The sequence below is a fragment of the Meleagris gallopavo genome, chromosome Z (assembly GCF_905368555.1).
Source record: "Meleagris gallopavo chromosome Z, MGAL_WU_HG_1.1, whole genome shotgun sequence".
NCBI classification, from domain to species: domain Eukaryota; kingdom Metazoa; phylum Chordata; class Aves; order Galliformes; family Phasianidae; genus Meleagris; species Meleagris gallopavo.
In genome coordinates, this window is record NC_139435.1 from 12474504 (window position 1) to 12493117 (window position 18614).

Sequence of the window (18614 nt, forward strand, 5' to 3'; positions counted from 1 at the left end):
TATTAGTAGACAATTAAAAAAAAATCTAATCTAAACATGCATCCAACATGCAGTTTCCAAAGCATGGTATTTTCCTCCTCCTAACTAAACATGCAGATCATTTTCCTTCAAGCAGCAGATGGATTTATGCCTAGGATCAAAGACAGGTACACCCAAGTTTTTCAAAATAAGTGATAAAGCCTATAATAGGAGTCTTGCTCCTCTTCACAGCAGATTTTAATCAACATCTTAGGTTTACAAAAATATTTATTTAATGACTCAAACTCCAGTTTAGCATCTCTTAACTAATTGTTACTCCCTCTGTATTTTTAAAGACAAATAGTAAACTCACAGACTGACGTAAAAAGACAACACTTTATTACCTCACCACATGACTTTATTTTCTCCCCCTCTCCAAATAGAGTCAATGGGATTTTTGGAAGACAAGACTTTTCTGCTCTCCATATTAACAGGATTCAGACACCAGTTGTTGGTCCTATATTTTGCTGAGAAACAGAGTAGTAGAGTAGACTACCAAACATGGGAGAAGACATGATATTTTCCTGTCTTTGGGAATAAGACTGGGGATACACACAGTAGGACAAAAAGCACAGAACAGGCCTGTCACAGAGACACACACAAATCTACTATGTCAAACTCAGTAAGCTTTGTATTCAGCAGAACCCAGTTAGAACAGTTTTCAACAATTTTCTTGATTTGCAATCTTGCAAAATTTGCAAGATTGTTGTGGAGTCTTTGATTAGACACTGTATTTTGTGATACCAAGCACTACAATGTTGTCAACACCACCATAGTTTGAAATAAAATACAAAGAATAGACTACATACATGAACAACTGAAATCTACTGTTGCCAAAAAAAGAAAAAAAAAAACATTCTTAAGAAAAAGCTTTGAGAGGACTCCAAACACTGAACATCTGGAAAGCTGTGTTTGTTGTGCCCAGTGCTAATTTCCAGTGAAAGAAACTTGCTTCCTACCGCAGCATAGGCAGCTACAACTAAAGTTGTGGTTTGTTAATAAAACTCTCATACTTCCCCATTCACTCTGCAAGCATATTTGTATATTTTTCAGTATCTAAAGGAAACCAAAAGCAGATATGGAAGAAAGCACCTTCTCACTACCTGCCTACACAGCAAGCTGAATTTTTTTTACCATCTTCTCCAGTTTATGATCGGTAAGTTTAAAGAAGCAGACATAACTAGTAATCTGAAGGATGTATTTGGAACATAATAGCAAAGAGGTTTCAGGAATACTAGGCAGAATTTATTTAAAAGACAGATGACTACATGACAGCTCCTTGATTCTGGTATGTAACCCTGTTCTAGATGTTACAGCTCTATTGAAGTCCACAGAGACCTCATCTATCAGCCACTGTATCCTAAAAATATTAACTCAAATAGCTGCAAGATGTTCTCTCTAGAGTAAGATGAATCAATTGGTTCAACTACACCGACAGCAATGACTTAAGTTCTATCGCACCCCGAAATCAGGATTTTTTTTTCATTATTTTTATTTTTTAGACAAAGGGTCAGCTTGATTTTGAGATGACAGGCTCCTTAGATGGGGATCAACCTCAAGCATCACCAGCTTTATACAAAATACCCTCTTCCACAAACCAGCAACACACAGTTAGCTGTCAGGAACAGCCACCCTCCCTTTCCAAATATCATGCATATTGAAATTAAGCAATAAGCTTTATATTTCAACTGGAATACTTCTGTGTATCTGTTCAGACCCTCCTTTCCTTCTCTGTAAGAGGGACAGCAAAATCTTTAATAAAATCATAGCAATTAGAGAAAAAAACTTTTAGTCTGTCTGTTCCAAGTATAGGATTCTTCTGTACAGCTTGCTTTTCCAGAAACTTAACTGAGTTTCAGCTGCTTGCAACAAATCAAGTCTTACAGAGAAACGTCAAAGATAAGCAGGTTGGAACAGTTATAGCAGTACAAATAGTTCATATCATAACCCCTAACTTCAAGGGAACACAAAAGAGGAAAACAACTTCTTCATAAGTTGATTTCTTTGAAAATAGTTTAGCTGATTTCCACTTCTTGGCCTGTCATGGGTTTGGACCTGTAACATAACCCCATTTATGCCACAGGAAAGATCAGAAAGAGCAGTCTCTGAGCTCTCCAGAACATTCTATGAAGAATAAGCAGAAACAATAGCTTTCCTAAATTAGTAGAAACTTGTCTGTAATTTTAAATTTTGAAAATGCAGATGATTAGACATGGAAAGTAAACCTCCAAAATTAAACTTACCATATGGTCAGAAAAGACATGAGACCACCTAGTAAATTTCTGGTGTACCACTGGGAATAAACATTTCTACTTGGTTGCCTGATGTTGTGGGCAAAACTTGGAACCAAGTAACATGTGCCCTGCAAAACAGTAGACAATGTGGAAATGAAGAAGCTAGGACATGATTATGTCATCATGTCCAATTATAACAACTCTCTAGCAATGACATACCCCTATAGAATAGCTGCCCAGTTTAAATGTGCAAAATTATTTTATTCTATACACATATGAAAAAGAGCAGTTAAAGTATCTTTTCTAATATCGTTCTCTTTCTGAAATGGCTTAACTCCTACAGACAGGAAGGTTTGATGGAAACCATTTCTGCAGTGCTTAGCAGAGCAGCCAAGTGTTTCCCAGAACACAGCACTAGCATACAAATACTTTGAAGCAAGATAGGGACCCTAGCAACAGATCTGCAACATTGTGAGAATACAACAGGCATTCGTACTATCAAGTTGATCGTACTAATACAGCAAGTTATCTTGCTCACAGTTTGACGATATCAACAGCCAAAGCACTGGAGGAAAAAGAAGAACACCACAAAAACCAAGACAGTAAAGAAATAAACACACCTTAAAAACACACTCCATCAGAATGAACTAAAGTTACAGAATTATTTTGGGTCAAACTTATCCACTGAAGTCTTGCTTTAAACTTGGGAAGAATTGTTTCCGTTTTGTTTTCTAAGAATGTGATGTTTTAAACTCAAGAGATATTCATCCATTTTTTCATGTTCTTTGAAATAGATGATACATTTCCAGAAGTAGGAAGTACATTCAGATATTCCAACAAGTTTTTTACTTAAAAATAACACCAACAGGAAGATAGGTAGACCCATTGTAGACATAAATTTAAACAAAATAATGTGATTTTATCAGTGGAGATACAGTTTTTTGCTGTTTTGTCCCTTACTCTAATGGGACTTGAAAACAGACAAAAAGTACTTTGGATTCTCTCAAACAAGCAACAGTACTTTCTATTTATCAAAGATCAGACTCAACACTGCACACCTTATTACCAAAAAGCATCATTCAACAACCCTAAAGAACACAGTTTAGCCCTGACACACAAAAAAGCCCCATGACACGCAGCCTGAGAATGACCTCCAGAGAATAAATATCCTGGCCTTTATACTTCATTATCAAGCTTAACAGTACATGTTGGGGTCAGCAAGGACAGGGTTTTTTTGTTTGTTTGTTTAATATCTCTTATCAGACCACTGCGGCAGACATTTCTTAGATTTGATTAATGCACCCTTTCTCCTTACTCCTTCAGTATCTCCTGCTTTTCTATCTGGAAAAGATGAAGAGAAGCTATAAACTTTTAAGACCCACACAGCAGTCTATTATTTCCTGGCTTTACCTCATTTATCACTGAGATGCTGACTCATTGTGAGTCAGCCCACAACAACAACAACAACATATCTTCACATTCTTTCCCATGGTGATTCTGAGGGTGGAGTTGTGCAAAATGACTGAGCCGATCAAAGCTCCTCTCAGGCACAGAATGCACAACTCCTTCCCTTACTTCTTTCCTCCTGCCCTGTCCCACTATATAATACACCTTATCCTTTACACTACTCTGGCATTTGCCAGCTTCACATAAAAATGCTTCTGCTTAACTAACTGCAGTCTACTTCTCATTCTTTTGGTTGCATTGTTTTTTTGCTGGGTTACTGGATCCAGTCCTGAAGTCATGCAACAAGCTACACAAGTCTCAGACACCAAGACACTCACAGACAGTGGTGGAACAAAGACATACCCCTTTCAGCTGAAGTGACTCATTAGATATAAGTCAGGCACTGTATTTTCACCTGGGCTCCTACACTTGCCAAGTTGTTCTGATCAACATATGGAAAGCCATTGTCTCAAATCTAAAAAACTTGTTGATATATACAAAACTTCCAAGCCAGGCCATCTGTGTTTTGCTACAGCTTAGCTTTATGAACATTAATGTCTGGTTTTCTACGTATCCATTTTTCCTTTATGGAAGTAGCAGATCTCAGTGTTGTGGGTATTCTCACACCAAGCACACAGTTCTTAATCCATAGCTGTTTGCACTGAATAACAGTGCAGCATGAAGTCCAGTACATATCGTCTTTAGCCCACAGCAATACTTGATATTTTAAAAACCCTAGCCTCAACACTTCAGCCACTCTACACCTTAAAGTAATTCACAGATGTATATACATCAGAAGTCTTCAAAGTTGTTTTTTTACTGTTTGTTCTTAAACTCCTGTGGTCTTTTAGCATCTGACTCATTTTTTTCATCCCTTCAGGACTGTAACAGTTTTTTTCCCCTCAGTGAGAAAACGCAATGCATTCAGACAGATCTCATTCTCTTGAGAGTAAATAACATCACCACAGAGCTCCAGCTACACAAAACAACGTTCCATCCAATGCAGAAATGAAACAAGACCAGCAACAGCTATGTTACCAGGAGTGACGACTCCCTCCCTCTCTCCCCTGGCAGATATTGCTGACCAACATGCACTAGCTACATGTCAATTTACTATTCTGTTATGTATATGTCAATAACAAGCAAACAAGAATAGTAGGTTTTAGCATACAAATAATTCAGTAACTCTGAAGTTAGGCATGAGTTAAACTGAAGAGTGTATGCTTACATACACATTAGTTCTGAGATGCTATGTCAGTGGCTGAACACAAAACACGACACATAACACCAAGTAAACTCAAGTGAAAGACTGCACTATGGCTGCTATCACACATACTAGGATCAAAGTGAAAAGAAGTGAGATAAGAGACTAAATTTGGCTAAATACTTTTCTTAGAGAAGGAAATTGTACTTAACAGAAGCATTTAGTAATTGTGTAAGAACAATGTCACAGGAGATACCTTCCTCATACTAAGGGAGTGATCTTCGCAATCTTTTCCAACCCTAAATGATTCTATGACCTTGTTTAACTTGCACCTCTATGTTTAGTACAGATTTTTTTTTTTTCTAAGACTAACTGCTACACAGTCAAATGCTGCAAGGTTGCTTTTAGTGGCTTGTTGATGAACATGCTGTCAAAATGAAGGAAATATCTACGAACATTAATACACTGTTCTTTGTTTCCACTGAAATAACCATGAGTTATCAGTTATTAAAGCAATGAATTATTAGGAATCTGTTACTTAGTGGTGCCATGCAAGTCTAGATGACAATCTACTAAAATGCTTTTTGTCCATAAATCAAAAAAAAAAGAGAAATTATATCCATCCATTGTAAACCATTCTAATAATACGAAATATTTTTAATTTACACCTAATTCAACATGTGGAAACTATACAGAAGAAAAAACAAGAAGTTCTGAGAACAATGGAAGAAATGACAACTATATAAGAAAGGAAAGAGATAACTTCTGAATTATTGATATGGACACAACGAGAACCAAACTTTGCCAGAATTAAAACAACAAGCTAGTGTATGGATGGTACACTTTCAGCCTATAACTTCCAAAAAACAAAACACAGTAATACTGAAATATACCTTCAATCTAAAGGAAAAAAAATTACAGAGAATCATCTCTACATCTGAACATTACGCACATACTACTGTGTTGAAAACAAAGAAATACAGACTCACTCTATGAACGAAGATAAAACTATTACTTGAATTTGCAAGGTGCCATATGCTTTGCTCTGGTATAAAGTGACATGCAAGTGTTGCTAAATTACCACCAAAAACTTTAAATTAAAATAAAAACAGCAATTTATTACAAGCCTTAGGTTTAACAACTGAGAACATTCCCATAAAAGTAGAGTTGACCAAAAGCAGTGATTCTAGCAGGATGTAAGCACAAATTTACTTAGGTTGTTTCCTATATTTTCCATAGGTGAACAATACATAAAGCACTCTAGTTTGAATGCAAAAGTCCAGATCACAAAAAGAGAAAATCGAAGTACTAAGCTTATTTTCACTCACGCTGCTCAAGAAGGCTAAGAATACATGAAAGCAGCACAGCAATAGAGAAAGCACATCTAGAGAGATATTAAGAGATATTAAGAGATATTAGAGAGATACTAAGAAAGCAAAAGAATTGCTCTTCTACCTGCATCAGTCAGAGAGAAATTAAGCTTCAGATTTATAAGTGTCTAGAAAGCAATACAAGAAACAACATATAACAAGTAGAATCTAGGAAAAGCGAGGATCTCAGAACAAAATAGCTTTATATCAGGATTACATTCATGAATTTAACTTCTCATATTTATTTTTTTGCATATACTTCTGTAAGTAAACAAGCAAGTAAAGTTTAAGAGCCTATTGTAATTGTACAGACTTTAAGATGCAATATATAAACTAATGCAAGTTAAATATATTTTTTAAAAAGATTCCCAAGTATACTGTGACATTTAATAACTCTCACATTGCATTCAGCTTGAAGTGGGGAGAGCAGTTCAAGAAATGCACTATTTTCCAAGTTATCCTCTTAGAATATTATACATCAAACCAACCCATTGAGATCATGTTTGTAGAAAACTCAACCTAAGCATACATTCTCACCCTTGGACTATGTTAATTATTCACAGTATGTCATCTTGTATGCCACATTTGTAGACAGTTTTCTTTTACTAATAGAACTCAAGAAAAACAGGTTTTATAGTTAAAATGTTAACAACATTCATAGCATCTAAAGCTACAATATTACTGCTCTAACAAAAGCACTGAACAAAGCTGAAGGCTTTGCATCACTGAAGTATTTTGGACTGCTAGAGACAACTTAAAATACCTTTAAACTTTGAACACAACAAGACATAACCAAAGAAAACCCATTCCAAAGGATAAAACCAATACTTGTTTTTGATAAACAGCTGATTCTTTAAATTCTTTAGAGTAATATACAAGCAATTGTCCTGCCTAAGTTTCCTCAAATATCAATTTTGAAAATAAGTTTCAAGTTACAACTACATAAGGGACCAAGATAGGTTTCAAAATTCATTCAGTAATTTGTCTGTTCAGCACATGAAGGATTGCTGTAGCTCTCAAACATCAGGAAGATGTGATGTCACTGCCAAGAGCCTTACCAATCATTGCTGGTGTATATATAATCTTCATATATTCCGCATATTTTTCTCCCCCATGAAAAACATTTTCATCTTTCTACAGTAACAGATGAATATACTAATTATTAAAATCAAGCTGAAATTAGACTCCAAACAAAAGTCCTGATGTTAGCAGTTCCTATTAAAATACTGAAATAAATTCTTACAGTACATACACTTACAGTCTAAAAGAACTTGTTGTAACACACAGAAATTTAGATATTAAGTAAGAAGAAAGAAGAAAAACCAAACTCAATCATGAACTGCTGGAGGCCAGGAAAACCTCAGTGGTAGGGTGACTATGCTCCCGCTCTCCTATTCTCTTTATTGTACCAATTATCTGCTGTCAAAAGCAGGCTGCAAGGCAGGAACAACCCAGTACCACAGCTATTTTGTTGAAAAGTTGGTAAAAAGGTAAGAAGCTGGAAGATAACCCTTTGCCAGATCTGTAACATTGGTTATGTTATACGGAAATCAAGTTAGTCTTATAGATTCATAGAATCCTTAAAGTTAGAAAGGACCTTTAAAGGTCATCTAGTCTAACTCCCTTGCAGCGAACAGGGACATCCACAGCTAGATCAGGTTGACTAGGGCTAAAATCTCCAGGGATGGGGCAACAATCACATCTCCAGGCAACCTATTCCAGTGCCTCACCATCCTCACTGTAGAGGAGATTTTACTTATATCCAACCTAAATCTATCCTCTTTAAGCTTGAAACCATTTCCCCTTGTTCTGTCACCACAAACACTGCTAAAATGTCTGTTCCCTTCTTTCCTGTAGCTCCCCTTCAGAAACTGAAAGGCCACTCTCAGGTCACCTCACAGCCTTCTCCTGTCCAGGCTGAACAGCCTCAGCTCTCTCAGTCTGTCCTCTTAGGACAGGTGTTCCATCCCCTGGATCACATTTGTGGTCCACTTCTGGACGTGATTTGGTGCATCTCCTGTACTGAGGACTCCATACCTGGACACAATATCCCAGGTGAGGCCTCACCAGCACAGAGCAGCTGGGCAGGATCACCTCCCTCACCCTACTGGCCACGCATCTTTTGATGCAGTCCAGGATATGGTTGGTTTTCTGGGCTGTGAGGGCACACTGCTGGTTCATGTCCAGCTTCCCATTCACCAGAACTCCCTGTTTTTTTCAGTAGGACTGTACTCAATCCTTTAATTCCCCAGCTTGTATTGGTAGTGGGGGTTGCCTCAACCCAGGTGCAAGACCTTGTACTTGGATTTCTTTAACCACAGGACGTGCACCTGAGCCCAGTGCTCAAGGCTCTCTTGGTCTCTCTGGATGATAACCCACCCCCCCGGTGCATCAACCGCACTCAATGGCTTGACATCAATATTTTCTAGATCATGTAACAATTTGAGTGGGGAATAAAAGTTTATTGTACTGGTTTGGAAATTTATATTTAATCCCTCCAACTAATATTCTTCTTTCCTGAATTCTGAAAGGAGAATTCAGGCCAGCCATAATTTCTAGTAGCTCTAAGAAGATCTGCACTGACTGCTCCACATCATGCACTCCTGTTTGGTTTGTATATCATGCAAATCTTCTTTCAAAACTACACAAAGTAATTTTGATCATGTGTTTCCTTGAATATTATTGAGCTAACAAGCAGATTAATAATACTATCACTGATATTAGCAGAAAATTTCTGAAAGGGAGGAACTCGATCATATCGAAGAACATTTTCCCAAGCAGCACTTTAATCCTGTCTGCAAACGTTTTAACTTGTTCAAGAACCCAAAAACAAAAATGTAGTCCAGCTAAATGGCCCTTACTGATGAACTGCAAGGTGCCTGTAGCTACCCTCTGTCCCCAGAAAATTCTGCTCCACAGGGTCTCATGCAATTATCAATAACTTAGCTCCCTTACCCTGAGGTGGGATCACCAAATCTGCTGATAAAGACATGAGGCAACTTGTCAATACAGAGAAAGAGCAAACTATTAACTTCAAATCCAAACATGAATAAAGGTAAATAACTGCAAACTGTAGGTAATTCACAAACAGCACCAACAGCAGCAGGAACTCTTTACACTACGCTGATCATATGATGTGATAACTACCTCCTCAGAAGACTATAACTAGAAGATTTCTAAATAGCACACAGGATGATGACTGTTAGAAACTGCAGAGAGGACATTTAATCACAGTTGTGATTGACTGTTCAAAGCTTTTATTCTCTCTTAACAGTTACTTTTAGAGAAAGGGCAGGAAAAGTCATAATCACACTATACATTTCACAAGAAAATGTAAGCACAAATTTTTTAAGCACAGAAGACATCTAATTTAAAGACTTTTCTATGGTGAAATCTTAGCCATCTTGCTGAAGAAACTTGCTAGCCTAAAAAACTACATTTAGCCAATCTATGGGAACAGAAAATAAACATTTTTTCCACTTTTTTTTATTTCACAAAAGAAAATTCCAGTAAGTCTACCCATGAGAACCACATACAGCTTGCATAACAGGAGCTGAACGCATTTTAAATTCTTTAAGTTTGAGGTTGCTAAAGCTCACTTCTAATATCAGTACTGTTCAGGAGGTAATAAAGGAAGAAGATTAGTCACAGATTTATTCCATTGTCTGTTTTTTTTGTGGGTAGATAAGTGTCCCAACCCATCCTCACCACTTCGACATCCTCTTGTTCTTAAGACTCACCAGGTTACTCATATTATCACTAATAAGCAGCCTAAAATTTTCTTAACTTCACATTTCTCCAACTGAAATGGGATTCAAAATCTTTGTTGTTTTTAGTTTATGTCTCACGCAATTAAATATATTTAATTTCTACAATAAATAAAAAGTAGATTGTTGAACTGTTGGAAAACACCTTCTTGACTAAAAGATCACATGCAGCCAAAATAGCAACTAGCACAAAAGCTCACCTTTCAGGAAACTTCCATGGAGTCTCCATCACTCAGTCTAAATTATCAATAAATTTGGATTCTAAGAATATTGCTGTTCAGCCAGAATTTTGATTATTGACTTCGTCATAATACATACTTACACATATTCAAGCAACTATTTAGATGCACACTGGTACACCACTGAATAATACAACAAAAATGTAAGAACATGAGTCCTACAGAGATAAAATAATTCAGTCATACAACTACAAAAATACAATTGTAAGAAGGATTTTTCTTTCTTTATTTTAAGCCATTTTCTCATTTACTCCTCTTTACCAGCATTTTTCCTCTTTAACAGCTGCAAGGAGTTGGTAAATATATTCTACACTAGCCATGTTCTGAAGTTCTGCTAACTCCTTCTTCTGATCCATTCACACAAGTTTTCCATTACCAAAGCAATGGTTAACAAGTGAAACAACATTGCTTCTGCAGTATAAATGAAGACACTAATTGCACAGATTTCTGAGCAACAATAAATCAAAACATTTTATTTTGAAAGTTCCAAGTGTTCCAGTTAAAGCAGTTTGTCAGCTACTGGCCAGCACTCGTATACAGCTGTGACATCTTCCCTTCTGTAGTGAAAGGGATCATCCCTGAGCTGCTCAGTCTGCAATCACCTTTGTTGTGGAATAAACATCTTCCTACCTGCACACAGTAAAAAAACACTTCTAGTGAAAAGCAGACCTCTTATTTTATGTAATCTATTATGTAGTTTTCAAAGCCTGGTGCTGCATGTTTATATCTTAGCTCTAAGAAAACTAGCCTGCTTTTTAGGTAGGTAACATGTAATTTAAAAAATTATATGATGCAGGCAGCGGCACATTTCGATCTGAAAGATAAAATGCATATCCAATTTTTCAGCAGATTCACAAAACTAGTCAGCTACTATTTTATCATCAATTCCTTACTGCAATGCTGGAATTTGTATGGGATCTAACCAGTTTGTAAAGAGCCATTTTTTAATGTAACTATAAATTGCTTCTTCTCACTTTTAATGTTGATATTGAGCATCTCCTCTAAGTTTAAAAGGAAAAAATTTCAAGTTTGCTACCTAATTGGTAAACTGCTTAAAGATTACAAGATAGGGCAAAAGTCCGATGTATTTCTTCCTGGGAAGGCTACTGTTGACATAGCTTCCTTATTTACTGCAATTATGATGAAGGCTGTGCATTTTTTTTTTTTTATATAGCAGCTACCCTGAGTAGGTTCTGACAAAAAAAAAAAAGCAGAAATTAAGCACTGTGTTAGTTTAAAAGAAGGAAGGAAGCCAAGGATAAGAAAGGCAGAAAAGTATTGATGACAAATAATAAAACACTCCTATCAGGAAGGTAACAGACTAGAGATTTCGGTAAGACTCTAACTAGAAACCCAAAAAAGGCCATAAACAGACTATACTGTTGTGAAAACACAGCATTGCTTAAATACATAAGAACTTACTTATACTATTTTAAATCTCAAAACAATCTCTTTTGTCAAATACAAAACGAAATCACAAGTTATTAGAATGGCAATTATAATTTCTGCCCTTCAGAAATAAAGTGCTGAGATTTGTAGACCAATTTAAACCACCACACTAAAAACATAAAACCCACCCATAAAAAACAAACAAATTTTGTGATGCTAGAACTTTTCAAGAAACATGAGATATTCAAAGACAGTGAAATGCTGAGCTCCTGCAGATACCTTAATGCTAAGTATAGATGCAAATCAAGTTTTCAGAATTGCCTTTTCATGATTTTTTTCCCCCCCTCGAAGATGTAGCTCCTGTTTTCAAGAAATGAAAGTGAAAATACTGTAAAAGCAAACACCACTCTAGTAGTTTTGAAAAATCTTACAGCTGTAAAAGCAGTAATATTTTAGGAAGTACAGCCAAAAATATGCAAGTGTTATTAATCTAACCAAGCTACTGCATTATTCCAAAACAATGGCAACTCAAAGGACATGTGTAGATAGTTAAGCGTATGTTTTAATTTTGGAGTGTATATGCTGAGCCCCCCTAATTCCCCTGCTTTTAAAATCTACCAAAAGGTTACATGTCGTCTAAAAAGCTATCAGGTTGCCATTAGTAATCAGTTCCCCTCTTGAAGTCTAAACTGCTTTAAAAAAAATTAAAGCAGCTATATTCAAAAACAATGAGGTTGAGAATTTTTCAGACAGCCAGGCATATAAGATAACCCTTCAACTGCTTCCTAGATTGACTCTCCATATCCTTGAGCTGCAAAAAGCTGTTGCTAAATACCTTCTTGCTACTATTACAGCTTCTGTTACAGATACTCAAAGGAAGTAAAAAGCAGCTTGCTCTGTGTGATTTGCTAATACAAGCATCCTATTACAGTAACCCAACCAATGAAGGCAGACTGTGAAGCAAGGGCTCATACATTTTATTTGGGTATTTTAAAAATCATGTTTTTAAGGGCAGAGGAGCTCTGCTTTTCCATATCCTCAAGCCAGATCATGTATCACAACTGTGCGCAAAGAAGAACTGGAAGTTCCTCTCTAACAGTCTTGCCATTAAAGCAGAAGACTGAGTCTACAAGAAAGAATACACCAACCAGCACCTCCACATCTTCCTTACTGCCTTCTTGTAAGGACTCCAAAATCATTCCCCCCTCCCAACACACACACACACACACACACACACACACACACCCCCTCCCCCACAACTAAAGCTCTCAGTATTAGGCAGGTGGGCAGCATTCCTCCCTGCTTCCTTTTTATTGATGAAGGAAATTGGAAATGAAGCAGTCACCAAGTCTCAAGTTGAATTTGGAAATAAAATTCATTCAGCCTTCTTTAACTACCCCTCAAATAACCCTCGAACCCCCAACATTTTTGTGGACAGCAAATTGCAAATAGCCTCCTGAGACTTTTGTCCTGCATTCGGTGCATTGTAATTTGCCATGTGGGCACGTGGAATCAGATATAACACGGTTTAAAGTAATGTAAGCACAGTAAGAAAGGTAATACGTCAGATTTTGTGAAGTTAAACAGAATTCCTATGTGTTACATTGAAATGGTGGAGAAGGGGGATATTTTTTCAGATAGCAACATGCCAATTAATTAAGCTAACTCTCAAGGAGAAAAAAAGCCAGTTCTCAGCTACTTTATTCATACTTGTCTCTTGCTGTAACTAAGACTCAGCACAAAAGCAAATCAGTACAAGAAAAGCCGCTAAATCAAAGTAGCATCTTGTAATGCATGTTTACCAATTATAAACTGAAGATGCAGAAGGTGCATTTCATTTAATTAAAAAGCACAATGTCAAAAAGTGAAGACTGTTACCCTTGAAAAGAAGGAAACAGATAGTCATGAACTTGGCTCATCCGTCCTCAGCAGTTCTATCTGCACCCTTCTATCTCGCAAACACAGCAGGGAATAAGTGACCTCTGGAAAGCTCCTGATAGACACTGCAGGCTCAGAACTACAGGAACACACACAAATATGGGGCTCTCCTGAACAAAGCACAAAAAAAGGACGCTGCCTACAGATAAGGCACTATAAAGAACAGTTCTCATTCAAACTGCCAGAGCTCTTACAGAAGTTGATAGGCCCCAAAGCAGGGGTGTGGGTCACAGCAGTGTAAGGCAATACTGAAACAGTAACCAATTTTCAAAATTAGTTTGTAAGTAAATTCTGTAACAGACAGGAGCAAAGCAAGAGATATTACACAAGTCTTGCAGAACGGCTAGGGCTTTGGGAGGTAAAGGAGCTCAGGGGTTCAGCTAGGAACCCCTGCAAAATAGTTAGGAACTAAGATTAATTATGCTAACAGTATGAAATGCTTGCAGTACAGTTACAGACGTGACACCAGACTCAAAGCAAGAATTCCTACTGAATGTGATAACCTGGTCAATAATCCCAATTGTCCTCTCTGGCTTTAAGTAGTTAGGAGTTTGATTTCAGGAGTCTAATTAAACCAGTCTGCCTCATCCCATCACTAATTCCTTCCAGATGACTGCAATGGGAGTTGCGCTAGTGGTGAATCTGTCCTCCTTTTCCTTTTCTATTCTGAGAAGGTAATATAACACAAGGCCAAAAGTTGAGTACAATGAATCCCAATTAATAATTTTATAATCAAAAGATGAGTCAATATATAGCCTTAAAAAGTCAAACACAACCAGTTTATCATAATTTTTCCAGATCTGACCATGTTTTCAGAAAACTGATTTTATAGGAAAAAAAAGGTTAAGAAAACCATTGCCACCACATAAGATTCATTAGAATTGTCTTAAAAGACAAACAGGAATAGCCTGACCTGAGTGACAGAAAACTTTCAAAAAACAAACAAATCTCAAACTTTACACCACTACGTTTAACAGCTCAAACACACAATGCACCACAATACAAAATACCCTTCATAAACATTACAGTACTGTTTTTGAAAATGCAGAATGCTAAAGAGCTCCAATGAATGAAATCCACTACACTAGGCATGATAAAAATAACATAATAAACAAACTACATGGTGCGTTCTGGGAAGCACTGGTAATCCCCAAACAACAGCAGTGGACAGGAACAGACAGATAAGGAAAAGGCAGACCAACTCTGCAGGCAGCAAGGTATTCCTGGAGTACTCTGCACTAAGAGATAGAAAGAAGCAGAATGAAAGAAGCAAAACTCAAAGCAACATAAGCAAGGCTGGCACCCTCCCTTCATCTGTTCTTAGTTCTGAAATACTTACTAACAGCACTGGCCCCTTACACAGTCCACAGCTATGGACAACTAAAGGTCTGATTTGTATGCCATGTCTTTTTTCCTCAAACCCTCACTACACAAGAACCTGCTTAATACAAGGCAACATCAATTAGAATTCACATAATAATAAGGAGATCACTGTAGCTAAAATATATGCTTGATGATTTGTTAATGGCAATTTTCTACTTTACCCAACTCAGATACTCCAGGTTACACAAAGCTGGGAAAACGAAAAACAGTAGAATATTATTTTAAGTTACTAAAAAGGTGAGCCATGTGGGAAAACTACGCCATCAGCTCAATAGAGTCAATCTAAACAGTGTAACTATACAGGAATATGAGAATTTAAAATATTTAAACTAACTGCTTATGTAGCTATTCTAACAGTAAGAAAAAGAACATTCACTCTGTGTTCAGTGAGGCAATCAGGTTATCATCAGGAAATCAGCTTAATTAGCTGATCACTGAGACATTTTCATTCGTATTTTAGCTTTATATTCAAAATTCTCCATATCATTACTGGCCAGTGTTTTTGTCTAAACCAACCAAATCCTTCAATTTTTGTAAGGGTTAATTGTTACCAATAAGAGTCTCATTGGATCTACAGGTGGCTTAAAACACCTCATGGAAGAGAAAAACCCATACTACAGATGCCTTATGAATTCAGTAAAAGATCTCCAACAGATCTAAAAGTCACCACTCCAGCATTTAAATTTTGCATAAGAACAATACACATCAGAACAGCTCAGTGTTACACAATGTAAAAAGGTTACTAAACACATTCATTAAAATCCTGATTCCGTAAATTTCACAAACAGATAACACTACTTACAGTAACAGCTGTGTCATGTGTTTGGGCAGTTTAGGCCTTCATGCCACATTCTGTTGGTGAAGCTACACTGGTTTTAATGTTATTGCTCTAAAGCAATTGTATCCACACCATGATGAGGAGGTAGAACATAAGACCTGCTCCTTTAAACTGGAAACAACTCAGAACTTTTCCTAAGAACTAAATGCATTTCTAAATAAGATACATATAGGCACAGATAGCTTTCAGTCCAAGGTAAAACATAAAACCACTTAGGAATAAAATTCTAAAAATAAACAGTAGTTAAAAAAGAGAACAGAATTAGAGGTGAAACTGTTGATACAGCCTAACTTCAAGCCGAAATCACTATAGATACTTTCTTTACGCAGAATCACACACTGAATCATTACAGTTGGAAAAGACAGCCAAGGTTATCCAGTCCAACTGTCCACCTACCACCAACACTGCCCACTAAACCACATCCCTCAATACCACATCTAAAAGTTTCCTGAATGCTTCCAAGGATGGTGACTCAACCGTCTTCCTGGACAGCCCATTCCAGCCCCTACCACTGTTTCAGAGAAGTTTTTCCTAATATCTAATCTGAATTTCCCAGGGTGCAACTTAAGGCCACTCCCTCTAATCCTTTCACTGTTACCTAGAAGAGGCCAACCCCCACCTCACCACAAACTTCTTTTCAGGTACTTATAGAGCAATAAAGTCTCCTCTGAGCATCCTCTTCACACTGAACGATCCCAGTTCCCTCAGCTGCTCCTCCTAAGACTTGTGCTCCAGAGCCTTCACCATCTTTGGTGCCCTTCTCTAGACATGATCCAGGGCCTTGACGTCTTTCTTGTACTGAGGAGTCCAAAACTGAACACAGTACTCAAGATGGGGACTCAACAGAGTTGAGTAGTGGGGACGACCATCTCCCTGCTCCTGCCGGTTACACTATTTCTGATACAAGTCAGGATGTTGTTGGCCTTCTTGGCCACCTGGCTCACATTCAGCTGAGCATCAATGTCCTCAAGTCCTTTTTCCCCATACAGTGTCTCTGCCACTCTGCCTCAACCCTGTAACATTGTCTGAGGTTGTTATGACTAAACTGCAAGATTCAGCACTTGATCTTGTTGAACTTCATCCCATTGGCCTCAGCCCAGCAATCCAGTCTGTCCAGATCCCTCTGTAGGACCATCCTAGCCTGAGGCATGTCAACACTTCCTCCTAACTTGGTGTAATCTGCAAACTTACTGAGGGTGCATTCAATGCCATCATTCAGGTCATCAATAAACATATTGAACAGGACAGGCCTCACTACTGACCCCTAGGGAACACCACTTGTAACTGGTCATTAGCTGGATTTAACTCCATTCACCAACACTCTTTGGGCCTGGCCACACAGCCAGCTCTTTACCCAGCAAAGAGTGTACCTGTCCAAGCCATGGGCTGCCAGCTTTGCCAGGAGAAAACGGTGGGAGACGGTGTCAGAGACTTTGCTGAAGTCTAGGTATATTATATCAAAATTTCACAGCCCACTTTCATCTCACTGATTACATTACTTCCTTGTGTAGCTCCTTGCAAAATGAACCTATTCATGAGAGCAGCTGCCTCGGCACCGAGCAATAAAGCTGCAAGCTCCTACTTTATCCCCTGCCTCAGGTGCAGATCTTCTATCCACAGGAGGTTTGCTGCTGCTGAAGGCAGTTTGTTTCCTGCATTTATCCTGCATCTTGGGAGAGCCCGGCACGCAGCAAGACAATGCATTCAGGTATAGAACAAGCTGTTATTTGTCTAAGCGGGAACTAGTTAATGTGTAGCACGTTACTGTTGTTTCCTTCCTCTCGTCCCCCGCGTACTTCCGAGAGCAGCGGGTAGCAGGGCATGTCGGCACACAAGCGGCAGACGAATGTCCCGATCATAGAAGCGAGGTCCTCGGAGCGGCCAACTCAGCCGCAGCAAGCCCACACGCGCGGCCGCGGGAGCAACAGCGGGGCTCCCCCAGGGCTCCCACCCAGTCCCAGGCTGCGCCGCATCTCTATCCGCGGCCGCGGCGGCGCCCCCGGGTCTGCCCCGCCGCCTCCTCGGGGTGCGGGTCCGCGCACGGGCTTCCGCCTACGGCCGATCCCGCTCCCTACGCCCGCCGGCAGCCCCCGCAGCCGCGCCCCGCTCTCCCCGCCCCGCTCCTCGAGCCCCTCGGTGCGGCAGCCAGGCCCCACGGCCGGCCCCGAGCTGCAGGCCGCTTCTCCTCGGCGGGACACGGCCAGAGAACGGGCGGCGACCCGCCCCCAGCGCCCCCGGGCCGTACCTCGGCTGAGATCGAGGGGGACGTTCTCCTCGCCGCTGTCGTTGCGACCTGCGGGGACGGGGACAGTAAGCGGAGAGAGCGTTAGGCGGGCGGCGAGAAAAAAGCCGAGGGAAGACAGAAAAAGGCGGTGAGGGGGAGAACGGCAGGTGAGAGGGGCGGCGGGGCGCCGGAAACCGGGCGGCGCCGCCCGGCCGGGCACCTTACCTCGAATGCGGAGGTGCCTCAGCGAGCGGGCGCGGAGGCTCACCGCCATGTTTACGGCCCCGCAGTCACAACACCGGAAACCTCGCCCGCTCTCGCGAGAAAAACCCCGCGGAGCCGCCACGGCCGCTTACGGCGCCTCCGCCCCGCCCCGCCCCGCCCCGCTCTTCCCTCCCTCTCCCCCTCCCCCACCCCCCGTCGCGCCGCCGGCGGGAGCGGCGCGGAGGCGGCTGAGGCGGGGGGGGGGGTTGGATAGCGGGGGACCTGCGCCGTCAGCAACAGCCTCACGGGGCAGGCCAGGCCCTCAGGAGAGGGGGTTTCTGGGTTGTTGATTTTTTTTTT

The 18614-nt window shown here is 39.6% G+C and overlaps 1 protein-coding gene across 1 annotated transcript in view; it reads right to left on the bottom strand.

The window, feature by feature from the left end:
- RICTOR (RPTOR independent companion of MTOR complex 2) overlaps positions 1 to 18394 on the bottom strand; it is an 80332-nt gene extending 61938 nt beyond the window's left edge. The window contains exons 1-2 of the mRNA XM_085214540.1: positions 18276 to 18394; positions 18072 to 18119 (exon numbers count right to left, since the gene is read on the bottom strand). Coding sequence (XP_085070666.1) covers positions 18072 to 18119; positions 18276 to 18324 — 97 coding nt within the window. The 5' untranslated portion in view covers positions 18325 to 18394. The remainder of the gene's footprint in view (positions 1 to 18071; positions 18120 to 18275) is intronic.
- Between the last annotated feature and the right edge of the window lie 220 nt (positions 18395 to 18614).